This window comes from Myotis yumanensis, unplaced genomic scaffold, assembly GCF_028538775.1.
Source record: "Myotis yumanensis isolate MYYU_CA2020_CCGP unplaced genomic scaffold, mMyoYum1.0.hap1 SCAF_5, whole genome shotgun sequence".
In the NCBI taxonomy this organism is placed as follows: domain Eukaryota; kingdom Metazoa; phylum Chordata; class Mammalia; order Chiroptera; family Vespertilionidae; genus Myotis; species Myotis yumanensis.
In genome coordinates, this window is record NW_027223756.1 from 77691379 (window position 1) to 77704772 (window position 13394).

A 13394-nucleotide genomic window follows, 5' to 3' on the forward strand; every position below is an offset into this window, starting at 1 on the left:
CAGAAACCACTGGTTCAGCCTTCAGTTGTCTCTCAGTTGTCTGTGTGTGTATCTGAGTTTGCTCCTGGGAGGGGTGAGGTCATGGGACCCTGCACTGCCCCATCCCCAGACCCCTCTAGTGAGTCTCTTTCTGGGAAGAAGCCCATTGGCATTTTAGCAGTTGGGCTTCGGTAACCGGCTTCAAAGTAAGCTCAGAGGCACAACTTAAAAGCAAAATGTTTATTGGAGTGTTGTACAAAAACGTTTCCAGTCAGAAAATGTATATTACAAAGCACTGGAGGGGAAAAAAAAAGACCACACATTTGGCATGCACCTTAAAAACCACCAATACATCTGAAATGAAAGTGCAGACCCCCCCCCCCACCCCCCGCAGTTCTGGAAGCCTCCTCCACTGCTAGTTGTGCTGAGGTGTCGGGTTGGACGGGAAACCTGGTGAGCAGCTCTGCTGGGGAAGGTTAGCCCTGCGGGTATGCTGATGGGAACACAACTGCAGGGGCCGCTGTCAGAGTCTTCACTAGGAAACTAGCTGAGTGATCACGTCCTGGGTGGGCGCCCAGGCTGGCTCTGGACTGGTGCCCTCGCAGACACCTCCCTGCAGGCCGCCCCCTCGCCGCTGCTGGGGGCCGGTCTGGTTTTCCTCTGGGACCAGTGCTGGGTTCAGTCACATGACAAGGGCTCAGACGGAGGACTCACTTCTGCATCATTGTAAGGGGCTTAAAGCTCAGCTTGTTTAAGGGCACCTGCACTGTTTCCCAGGCCATGGCAGCAGTTTCACACTGATTTCTGCTCCATGGTCCCAAACACTTGATTACTGGTGAGTGTCACCCTGGGTCCAGATGACCCTCCCCCCTGGTGGCCTGGACCACTTCCCAGCTCCACCCAAGGCCTCTGCCAAGCACTGGGGGGAGGGGCTCTCCCTTTCTGTCCATGAGCTTGTAACTGAGAACGACTATTAGCAAACCACAGACCCAAATTCAAGGACCCAGTTTTGATCTCCCAGATTCCCCCAAAATGTCACTGGATGTCAGTGCCCCTTTTGTCTGGGGTGGGGGGTGCACACAACCTTCAGCCTCGGGAGCCCTGCAAGCACTCCCAGGAGAGGTTCGGGTGGGGTACAGGGTGCTGCATTGCCAGGTGGGCAAGCTCTCTGGGGCCCACCAGACCCTTCTGTGAGTCCTGGTGACACCCTTCCCTCCTAGGCCTGGGAACGTAGGGTGGCCACGGGGAGGACCCAGATGTAAAGCGAGGGCTATGGGGGAACTCAACACAACAGCACATTTAGGTTGTCAGCCACTGGGGTTCCACCCCCCCTCACTGTAAGCAATTCCCAAGGAAAGCCAGGCCTGGGGGTGTGCGCAGGGCAAATGGGCAGGTGTGCTTCTCCCAGCCAGGGGACCCGCAGGGCCAGCCACTGGGTGCTCTGAGACTGCTGCCCAGGCAGCACGCCACCCTGGCTCGTAGCGAGTGTTTAAGTAAGACTTGAGCTGCCCTTTCTGAAGAAGTGTGCCATCTGCGGGCTCAGAGCTCACGGACAGGCTCCCTGGGGGCTGTCCCCATGACTGGCCTGAGCCATGGAAGCAGGATCGGCAATCTGAGTACTGACCAATGTAAAAAAATAAATATCCATTAAAAAAATAACTTCTGTGTATCTAGGTGGGGGCTGTAAACGGTAGGCTAATGCAGAGAGGGTCACTGGGCAGCCAGAAGCTAGCCTGTGACATGGAACCACCCTAAAGGGGTCAGCTGGCAGTGGCCTGAGTAACATAATTTCCGCAAGAGTTACAGATAGAAGCAAGAACAGTGATATATGTGCAGAATACAGTGCGTCCACAAAAAATGTACACACTGTAATAGCTGATAGCTCAATTTTGAAAAGGAAATGTGTTTTAATAAACACTGCCTTTATAATTATTCAAAGTGTGTGTATACATTTTTTGGGGTCACCCTATATATATATATATATATAGATATATATATATGAGGAGGCGGGAGGCTGGCATTCAGCCCCGGCACGAGGTGTATTTGGGGGTGCATCCAAGGGCTCACCCTGAAGTCAGTGTCTTCGTGACAGGAGGCACGAAGTGGTTACACGTGGACCTGGTTCTAGAACCTGAGGCGTGTGCTGCCGAGGCTCACACTGGGCCCTCACTGGACCTGGTTGCGTCTTGGGTTGGAAGTGCTCCTGCCCCAGGCTTCCTCCCCTCCTGTCCTACTGGTCTGGTTCGGCAGCCGTCATGGGAACAAGGAGCCCCCACCCAACGGTGCCCTGATTGACACCGGCGGAAAACCCTGCTGCCACCCAACACCTTCAGAGCAGGAGCTGCAACAACCCTGAAGCCAGGCGGACAGTAAGACCTGTGACTCCCAAGAGCTCCCACACCACGTTCTGGTGGGCAGAGCCACCAAACCCACTGGGGACACCCCTATCCCACCAGGCAGGAACCTGGACTCTGATTTTGGTGTTTAAAAGCTTAATAACACAAAGGACACCTACTGAATCTGCCATCCCGTTAGACTGGGGAGGGAGGGGCAGTATGTGGACCCCTCCAGCCTCCAAGACCAAACCCATCAGCCAGTAGGTTCCTAGGCCTGGAGTTCAACCCACGGGAAACGGGCACCGAAAGACACCTGGACAGTGGTTGGAGGGAGGGCCCATAGAAACCCACTGACAGAACAGAACAGAGACCCACCCCACATCTGGCAGTTTGCTTAAAAATGCTCTAGAAATGTGTGAAGGACTGAAGAAAGCCAATGATATAAAAATAGTCTTCAGTGGCTCTGGGGAAAGATGTGATGAGGCGTGTTCCGTTCACATCACGCGGCAGCCTCTCGAGGTGGTCCTCGGGTCCCCCTGGAGGGAGGACAGCAGCAGTCACGTGGGGCTGGTGGCCCCCAAGCTCCCCGGGAGGGGCTGGGCCAGCCCAGGGCCTGAGCCACCTCAGGAAGACCAGCCCCCCACAAGATGACAAGGCTAATGGCATCAGCCACAACTGTCCCTGTTCCAGAACCTTCCATGTCTCCCTTACTGATGTTTTAAGCTACATAACACATCACAATTTTGTCTCAAACACTGTCTAACACGGTGTGGTGCTAGGTTCTCCATCTTCTCCCCAAAGGCCATTATTTAAGTCACCATTCTCCGACCAAAATCATGGTGCCAGAGCATTCTCTGAGACCATGAGGGCAATCCCAGCGGTGCCACCTAGAGAGGCAGTCCGCTTTCAACACCCCACTCCCAGGGGTCCCTGGACTCGTACCCCGAGGTCCACACAACAGGCAAGACCTAGAGGCAAGGAATGCTGCCCCATGGCCGTCTCCAGCTACAAACCGCAGGGCCCAGCAGAGCCAGGAGCTGAGGGAGCCTTGTGGTGCCAAGGACCAGCCAGCAGGGCCCGTGGGTGCACGTGTGTGCGTGTGTGCGCCCGAATGAGCCCCCCGGGGCCCTACCTGCTGATGGAAAAGATCCTCCTCGCCAAACTCGGCTCCCTCTTCTTCTCCCTCCTCCCCGTTCTCGGTCTCCCGCACCACCGAGGACTGTTTCACCGTTCTGATGGCCACTTCCTGTGTAAGACAAGAGCCATGGCCACCAACCCCTCAGGTGCAGGGGCCCAGCCCACGTTGGTGGCAGTCAACATGCTTGCTCAGGGTGTCACCACACTGCAGAGTGCCATCTGGGGACCAGGCCCAGGGCTGCCTTCACTGGCTCCGCTGGCCGAGGCTCCACCCCAGGGCTCCTTCCTGCACTGGCTGGTGGTGTGGTGTGAGGTGGACAGGGGAGACCCAAGGACTGAGGCAGAGGAACCCCACATCCAAGCCCCAAGCACCCACCTCCCCATCGGCGTTGACCAGGACAGTCCGGAAGCTCTCGCCTGTGCCCCAGCTGTTCTGACTCTTCCACACAAGTGTCGATGGGGGGCTGTGGGCCACCCCTGCACCAGCTGCCCACACCTGGAGACACACAGAGGGCCTCCCTCAGTGCTGTTAGCCAGTCCCTTACCAGAGCCCCCCTTTTGATGCACCAGGCGTTTAATCCTTCCAGCCTTTCTGGGTCCTACCCAGAAATCACTAGGGTATGGAAGAAGAGACTGAAGTTCATAGTGGCCAAGGACATTCATCTTGGCAAATAGGATGAGCTGGGATCTGAAGCCTGTTAGCTCCAGGGCCCATGCCCATGCCCATGACTGTTATATCTCTTGCCAATTCCCACTGGCTCAGATAGCCTGGACTGACCCACCTCCACCATGGGATCCTGGCATAACAATTAGGCATTCCAAAGGGCTCTAGGGAGGGCCCAATGGAACTATGCCGGCGCACACGTGATTTGTGGCAGCTTTTCTCAAAACCGGGTACTCAACCACTACTCCATCCCCCAAGCCAGGTCCTGCTTCTCCAGCCCCCATCACACATTCTGTCACCTATGTGGTTGCTGCTGCCACCCCCCTCCCAGTGGTGGCCACTCTCCCTATCCCTGCAACTCCCTCCGCTCAGCCCACCTGCCCTTCCAAAGCCACCTACCGTGACAGTCTGGCCAGCCCGGAGCACATACTTGGGTGTGAACTTGTAGGCAATCTCCTCCCCTTCTAGCACCTGCCTCTTGATCCTCCAGTTCCCCAGAGACTGGTCCTGCAAAGGGGAACTCCCTGAAACACAGCCCAGACCCAACTGGGGAGCCCTCCGCCCCAGCGGCAAGGCCCCTTACCTTGTCGGAGCTGTTCTTCAGCTGCACAAACTTGCCCTCCAGGTCGATCTCCTCAATGCTAACGCTGCCCGAGGCTGAGGCCTGCTGGGCCAGGTGGAAGCTGCTGCTGCTGCTGCTGCTGCCCAAGCTGATGCCACTGGAGCCTGTGCCCAGTGGCTCCTCTGTCTCTAGCCGCTTCCGCTTGCTGCGGCCAGAGCGTCCCATCATGGACACACTGCTGCCGCTGCTCGAAGTGGCCCTTGAGATGGTGACCCGTGATGATGGGCTGGGGGAAAGCTTCAGCCTGGGGAAAGGGGCACAGGGTGACTGGTGGTGACAGCGAGAGCCTGTTGGCTTAAGGTCAGACCAGAAGAGCCTGGACAGTGCAAGGTGGGCGGACTTACTCAGCAGTCCATCCTGACTGGCCCCAGGCTGGCCTCTCCTCCTTACACCTCCCTAAAAACCCCACCCTCCACCTCCCACCCTCTCCCTTCTTGGATCACCCCTCATGCCACCTGATGTCTCCTAGCCAGCAACCTCCTGCCTCCCCCTCTCCCCACCTCCCCTCACTACCTCCTGCCTCCCCCTCTCCCCACCTCCCCTCACTACTTCCTGCCTCCCCCTCTCCCCACCTCCCCTCATTACCTCCTGCCTCCCCCTCTCCCCACCTCCCCTCACTACCTCCTGCCTCCCCCTCTCCCCACCTCCCCTCACTACCTCCTGCCTCCCCCTCTCCCCACCTCCCCTCACTACCTCCTGCCTCCCCCTTTCCCCACCTCTCCTCCTCGCCCTCCAGCAGCTTGCGGTAAGCGCTGATCTCCATGTCCAGAGCGAGCTTGACGTCCAGTAGCTCCTGGTACTCGGCCAGCTGCTGCTGCATCACATCTCGCATTTCTGTCATCTCCAGCTCCTTAGCATCCAGCATCTTCCGGAACCTGTCACGCTCCCCGGCCATGGCCTCCTCCAGCTCCCGGATCCGGTCCTCAGCTGCACTAGCCTGGGAAGGGGGTCCAAGGGCCAGGTCAGGGCGGCCTGTGTGGGTCATAAGAAGCCCACCTGGCTCCAAGCCAGAGACAGAGACCAGGCCTGGTGTGTGTGTGTGGGGGGGGGGGGGGGGGGGGGGGGAGCAGCTGGGAGCCTCACTCGGGGATGGGACAGGGAAGGCCGGGCGCCTGACCTTCAAGGTTGCATCTACTACCCCAGGTGGGAGGAAGGACTGCTGGGTTGTGGGGCAGGGGCAGGCAGGGACTCCCGTGAATCACCTGCTTCTGGAGGCTGGAGAGCTGGTAGCTGAGGGACTCAACTCGCATGCGTGCCTCCTTCAGCTCCTCACGGGCAGCGCTGGCGGCCTTATCATTCTGGTCAGAGCACAGCTTGGCATTGTCCAGCTGAGGAGACAGGAGCAGGAAGATGAGGCATTGGGTGTGGGGCAAGAGGACCTGTACTTTCCCACCTGTGCTCTTCCCCCTCCCTGTCCCATCTCATCCATCCCATCCCACCCGCCATCTCCTGCCCCTTCCCACCAGCACCTTGGCCTGGTAGGCCTGCTCCAGCTCCAGCTTGTAGAGCCGCACTTGCTCGTCGTGCTGGCTTCGCAGCTCCTCCAGTGCCTGTGCCATCTTGAAGTCGTACTCCTGCTGCCGGCCGCTGTCCACCTCCACTAGGTGCCGCTCATGCTGCCGGCGTGTCTCCCGCACCTCCTGGGGACAGAGCACGCCGACCCACTGAGACAGGCAGCAAACTCGAGGCCGGGGATTAACACCCCCAGCCCTGCCACCAACCCATCCTGCTCACTAGTGTCTTCCACCCAAGTGTCGGGTGTAAGCGAGGGCTCAAAAGTGCAAACAGGGAACCTGTGAGGAGTCACCCCGGCTTCACAAATTATTAATGAATACACATTTCACAATCACTGGAGAGCACACAGCCCAAACGTCCTTCAAATGATGAATGGGCAAACACAACGTGGTTCATCCACAGGGGAGTGTTCCTCAGCCACGAAAAGGAGCGAAGCACTGACACTCACTACAACATGGATGGTCCCTGAACACATGGTGCCCAGTGAGAGGAGCCAGACACAGAAAGGCCACACCGGTGTGAGTCCATGTATGTGAACTGTCCAGAACAGGCTCATCCTCAGACAGGAAGTAGGGGGTTTGGGGGAAACTGCTAATGGGTGCCAGGCTTCTTTTTGGGGTGATGAAATGTTCTAGAATTAGAGGTGATGGTTGCTCAACCGTGTTGAATATACTAAAAACCACTCTAAAAGCTTTATGACATGGGAATATTTCAATGAAGTTGTTAATAAAAAATACTTCTGACCAGGTCTGTCCCAGGTGCCCAGGGCCTGAGACATGTGGCCATCAGGACACTAGGGGGTGTGACAGTGACAGCTGGGTAAACCAGCAGGCGAAGTCCAACCACAAGTGCACCGATGCAGCTGCCCCCGGCTCACGGTGGGGCCAAGTGCAGGTGGGGGGCAGGCTAGGGGGCTCCAGAGGACGAGGATCCTCTCCCACCCGTGCCAGCTCAGAAACCAGTCGCTGTCACTGTGTCATCCGTTTGTAAGTACAACAGGAGTATCACCCCAGGAAGCCAATCAGTTCACAGAACTAATGACTCTTGTGGAACCCATAACAGCACACCCACCTTCACCACACGTCCCACAGCTACTCGCCAGGTCCCGCTTGCAGTGCCCTGCGCACCCCTCACTGCACCCCTATGGCTCCCTTCACAGTCTGCTTCGTGGTCCCCCCCAGGAGCTCATCACAGCCCACCTCAAGGGCCCCTTCCACGGTGTCCTCCCATCGCCCCACACGGGCCTCTTCATTGGTCCCTGGGAGACTTGGGTACCTTCATGGGCGCCTCCTCAGCAGCTCTCCTGGCCTTCTGCCTGCCTCCCCTGGAGGCCCTGGCTATCATGGGGCCTGGCTGGAGCCACAGACCACTTCGCAGCTGCATGTGTGCCCTCCTGCCAGCAGCTCTTCCCGGCCCAGGAACTGCCCACTGCCTGGCCGCAGGGTTCCATCTGGGCCGTGGCAGCACAATGGGCCCTGTGATGATGATGTGGGAGGCCCCCACATGGCCCCTCCCAGAGGACACAGAGCCCTAGCTCTAACTGTGGGAACTCAATCCCTCCCGGCCCGGCCTGGCTATGCCAGGGAGCCAAGGCACAGGGATTACAAAGTTGGGGGTGAGAGGTGACCAGACCCAGGAACAGAGGGGAGTGCATGGCCCACCCTGCCCTTTGACGGGGAGGCCTGGAGTGGACTGAATGGTGGCCCCATAAGGGTATACCTGCACCCTGGCCAGTGTGGCTCCCTTGGTTGGAGCATCATCCCATACACCAAAGGGTGGCGGGTTCGATCCCCGATTGGGACATGTGCAGGAGGCAACTGATCAATTGATGATTCTCTCTACCCCTCTGTAAAAAAAAAAAAAGGTATAGCCATATCCTAATCCCCAGAACCTGAGTGTGACCTTAATTTAAAAAGAAAAAAGATTTGCCATAACCGGCTTGGCTCAGTGGATAGAGCGTCGGCCTGCGGACTGAAAGATCCCAGGTTCGATTCCAGTCAAGGACATGTACCTTGGTTGCGGGCACATCCCCAGTAGGAGGTGTGCAGGAGGCAGCTAATCGATGTTTCTCTCTCACCGATGTTTCTAACTATCTCTCTCCCTTCATCTCTGTAAAAAATCAATAAAATATATTTTTTTTAAAAAAGAAAAAAGACTTTGCAGATATAATTAAGCTATGGGTCTCAAGGCAAGATCACCCTGGATTATTCAGGTGGGGCCTAAACCCAATGACAAGTGTCCATCTTTTTAAAAAAATCCTCACCCAAGTATACTTTTTCCATTGATTTTAAGACAGTAGAAGGGAGGGAGGTGGGCAGGAGAGAGAGAGAGAAACATTGATGTGAGAGAGACACACCGATTAGTTGACTCCCGAATGTGCCCCAACTGGGGTCGGGGATCAAATCCATAACCCAGGTTCCATGCCCTTGACTGGGAATCAAACCCGAGACCCTTCAGTCTGTGGGCTGACACTCTAACCATTGAGAAACCCAGCCAGGGAAAGTATCCATCTTAAGAGACACCTCTGGCCCTGGCCAGTTTTGCTAAGTGGTTAAAGTGTCGGCCCACAGACCAAAGGGTCACTCGTGGTTCAATCCCTGGTCAAGGGAACGTCCCTCAGTTGCAGGTTCAATACCCCTGGTCCTGGTCGGGGGAGAGAGGCAACCAATCTCTCTCTCTCTCTCTCCCTCTCCCTCTCCTCCACTTCCCTCCCTTCTAGTCTCTCAAAATCAATGGAAAAAATATCCTTGAGTGAGGATTAAAAAAAAACAAAACAAAGAGACAGCGCTGGAAACCTACAGGCCCGGAGCACCACCTGACCCAAGACAGAGGGGTGCCACCACCTTGGGGTGTATGGGGCATTTTCCGTGACCCAGGTGACACCGCCTCACCCAGATCCTGGAACTGCCCTCATGCAGGTGAGAGGAAAACAAACTGGCACTGTTGAACCTCCTGCTAGAAAGGAAAAGAAAACCTCTACTTATGAACCTGCTGAACTGATAAAAGCAAAACTAAACAGGAGTTCACTGTTAGACTTGGGCAGAGAATGCGTAGGCAGAGAAACAGTCCATCAGGTACCATGAATAACCAAGGGTATCACACTCCCCAACTTCAAACCATATAAAAAACCACATATGGCCCTAGCTCAGTGGTTCTCAACCTTCCTAACGGTGACCCCCAACCATAAAATTATTTTCGTTGCTACTTCATAACTGTAATTTTGCTACTGTTATGAATCGTAATGTAAATATCTGATATGCAGGATGTATTTTCATTGTTACAGATTGAACATAATTAAAGCATAGTGATTAATCACAAAAACAATATGTAATTATATATGTGTTTTCCGATGGTCTTAGGCCAGTGGTCGGCAAACTCATTAGTCAACAGAGCCAAATATCAACAGTACAACGATTGAAATTTCTTTTGAGAGCCAAATTTTTTAAACTTAAACTATATAGGTAGGTACATTGTTATTAACTTAATTAGGGTACTCCTAAGGCTTAGGAAGAGCCACACTCAAGGGGCCAAAGAGCCGCATGTGGCCCGAGAGCCGCAGTTTGCCAACCACAGTCTTAGGCGACCCCTGTGAAAGGGTTGTTCGACCCCCAAAGAACCGCTGATCTAAAGTGACAAAAATGTTGCTTTCCTTCCATTCACTACAAAGATAAGCATGACACTTAAATGGGCCTCTTTGAATTCTGGAAGAAATATGTAACACATTTGGGCAGCCTGTTCTGACCTCTTGCTAGATAACTAGTAAGTCTTCCAGTCTGAGAGAGGTCTGGATCAAGAGAAGTTTCTATAAAAAATCCTGGCTATGAGATGCTTTGCTGCTCTGTTATTTGGTGAACCAGCATATCCAATTATACTAGAACTAGAGGCCCAGTGCATGAATTTGTGCGCAGGTGGGGTCCCTCCCGGTGGCCTGCGGAGATTGGGCCCCAGCTCACACCCCCAGCCTCGCAGCCCTGCAGCCCCTCCTGGCACTTCGCCTTGGCCTGGTGCTGCCCCTCACCTGCTCCACCATCCTGCCTGCAGAGCAATTGATCAGGGCCGGGCCACCCGCTGCAGCTGGTTTGGCTCACTGGATAGAATGTCGGCCTGTGGACCAAAGGGTCCTGGGTTCGATTCCAGTCAAGGGCGCATACCTTGGTTGCAGGCTCCTCCCCAGCCCTGGCCCTGGTCAGCACTTGTGCAGGAGGCAACCAATCGATGTGTTTCTCTCACATCGATGTTTCTGTATTTCCCTCTCTCTTCCACTCTCCCTAAAAATTAACAGAAAAATATCCGCGGGTGAGAATTAACAAAACAACAACAAAAAGCCACAATATGGCCTCGCTAAGTGGTTGAGTGTTGACCTATGAACCAGGAGGTCACGGTTAGATTTCTGATCAGAGCACATGCTGGGATTATGGGCTTGATCACTAGTAGGGGACGTCCAGGAGGCAGCTGATCAATGATTCTCTCTCATCATTGGTGTTTCTCTCTCTCCCTCTCCCTTCCTCTCTGAAATCAATAAAATCAAATAAAAAGCCACAATAGAATAGTACCCTATCGGCAGAAAAAGACACATAGACCAAAGGGACAGAATTGAGAGCCCAGAAACACTTTCACATGGGCAACTAATCTTCAACAAAGGAACCAAAAACATACAATGTTGTCTAAGAAAGGGAAGTTTCTTCAATAAATGGTGCTGGGAAAACTGGACAGCCACATGCAATAGAGTGAAACCAGACTGCTGATACCACACACAGAAATTAACCCAAATTACATTAAAGTCTTAAGTGTAAGACCTGAAACAATAAAATACAAGGCAGCCAGCCCTAGCCAGTTTGGGTCAGTGGTTAGAGCGTTGGCCCTCCGACTGGAGAGTTGCGGGTTTGGTTCAGTCAAGGGCATGTACCTGGGTTGCAGGCTTGATCCCTGGTCCCTTTTGGGGCACCTGTGGGAGGCAACCAATCGATGTGTCTCTTTCACATCAATGTTTCTCTGTCTCTCCCCATCCATTCCACTCCCTCTGAAAAATCAATGGGAAAAATATCCTAGGGCAGGGGTGGGCAACCCCTGGCACGCGTGCCAAACATGGCACGCCAGTAACTTTTACTGGCACACAAAACCCTCTCTTATAATCTTCCATTTACAATTTTTTTCTTAATATCGACTTCTTTATTTTTCAGATAAATTCAGTGTAGATGCATCTTAGATAAATAAATAATTTTACATAACAAGTTATCTTAAAGACTATAGGCATGGATTGACGAGAGAGGGGAAGAGCAATTTCTATGCCTCTGCCTTAACTCTCCCTGCCTTCCTAGATCCGACCAGTGTTTTGGTTTCATCCACATACGCTTGTGAATCTTTGTTCTCAGTGATGAATTTTGTTAAGTCTCGTAACAGGAGTAGCCTGACGGATGAAAGTAGTAGCTCGTGCATATCTCTGAAGGTCACGAAATATAAACCTGATGTAGAATCTCTGTCATCAGTGATGCAGCAGCAAAAGTCCCACTGATAATATCAAGCAGAGTCATAAAGTTTTCTGTCGGACTATCAATGTACATCTATACATTAAAAAATAAATGTATTTTTCATTATCATATACTGTGTTTTTGTCGCTCGAATGAATTTTATTATTTCTTCAAGGTTCTTCACATACATACACCTTAAGAGATATCAAGTAGGTGTAACATGTTCTCAAAAAATTAGGGTTGGCACGCAGAAGAATTTTGAGTCAAAGATTTTGCTGGTTTTGACACGCACTCACAAAAAGGTTGCCCACCCCTGTCCTAGGGAGAGGATTAATAACAAAAAACAAAACAAAAAACAAGGCAACCAACCAAATGAGAGAAGATATTTGCAAACAATACCGCAGACAAGAGGCTAATTAATACCCACCATATATAAAGAACTTACTTATACATACAGCTCAACAACAATTAAAACAAAAACAATCCTATTAAACAATGAGCAGAGGACCTTTTCCTAAGGTGACACACAAGTGGCCAATAGACATATGAAAAGATGCTCAATGTCATTTCTCAGTAATAATCAGAGAAATGCAAATTAAAACCCAATCACAATGAGATCTCACCTCATACCTATCAGAACGGCTATCATCAATGAATCAGCAAACAAGTGTTGACAAAAGGGAACTTTGTTCTGTTGTACTGTTGGTAGGATTATAAACTGGAGTAGCCACTATGGAAAACAATATGGAGGTGCCTCAAAAATTAAAAACAGAAATACCTTATGACCCAGAAAATCCTCTTCTGATTATTTACCCGAAAAAAACCCAAAACACTAATTCAAAACGATAGATGCACCCTTATGTTCTTTGCTATATTATTTACAATAGTCAAGATATGGGAGCAACCTAAGTGTCCACTGATAGCTGATTAGATAAAGACAAGCTACATACATACAATGGAATATTACTCAGCTATAAAAAAGAATAAAATCTTGCCATTTGCGACAACATGGATGGAAGTACAAGGTATGCTGCAACGTGAAATAAGTTGGAGAAATAAGAAAGAAAAATACCGTATGATTTCATTTATATATGGAATCTAAAGAAAAAAACAAACAAAATAAAATGGAAACAAACCCATAGATGCAAAAAACAAGCTGATGGTTATTAAAGGGATAAAAGGGGAGAAAGGGATGGGAACTGAAAAATAAATGGAAAATCATGTATCTGGTAAGCGATTAATATAAAAGAAGTAATGGATTAGCACTGCTCAATATATTATTCAAAACAGGTTGTAATGTCATCTTTCAGCACACTTGCTTTTAGTTTGTCCACCTGGCTTTACCACCTGGATAAAGAAACACAAACAACACTGCTATTCAGTCCCTGGTTATTTTGACCAATGAGGTCTATTTAACAACTACTTTCTGCACATCCGATTGGTTCAGCCACGCAGGGAGTTCATCTGTGACACTGAGGTGGGTGGGACACCTGCAGGCCACTTATAAGACTTTTTGTTTTGTAATACTGGCCAGAGGGAGGGCTATCTCAAAAGGCTTGGTTTCCTAAATTTTTCTGATAAGAATGATCTTGGCGCCCTAACCGGTTTGGCTCAGTGGATAGAGCGTCAGTCTGCGGACTGAAGGGTCCCAGGTTCGATTCTGGTCAAGGGCA

The 13394-nt window shown here is 51.9% G+C and overlaps 1 protein-coding gene across 1 annotated transcript in view; it reads right to left on the reverse strand.

The window, feature by feature from the left end:
- Window positions 1–204: 204 nt before the first annotated feature.
- LMNB2 (lamin B2) overlaps window positions 205–13394 on the reverse strand; it is a 30466-nt gene continuing 17276 nt past the window's right edge. The window contains exons 5-12 of the mRNA XM_070415748.1: window positions 6208–6378; window positions 5941–6066; window positions 5455–5675; window positions 4700–4982; window positions 4516–4623; window positions 3829–3948; window positions 3448–3561; window positions 205–2851 (exon numbers count right to left, since the gene is read on the reverse strand). Coding sequence (XP_070271849.1) covers window positions 2810–2851; window positions 3448–3561; window positions 3829–3948; window positions 4516–4623; window positions 4700–4982; window positions 5455–5675; window positions 5941–6066; window positions 6208–6378 — 1185 coding nt within the window. The 3' untranslated portion in view covers window positions 205–2809. The remainder of the gene's footprint in view (window positions 2852–3447; window positions 3562–3828; window positions 3949–4515; window positions 4624–4699; window positions 4983–5454; window positions 5676–5940; window positions 6067–6207; window positions 6379–13394) is intronic.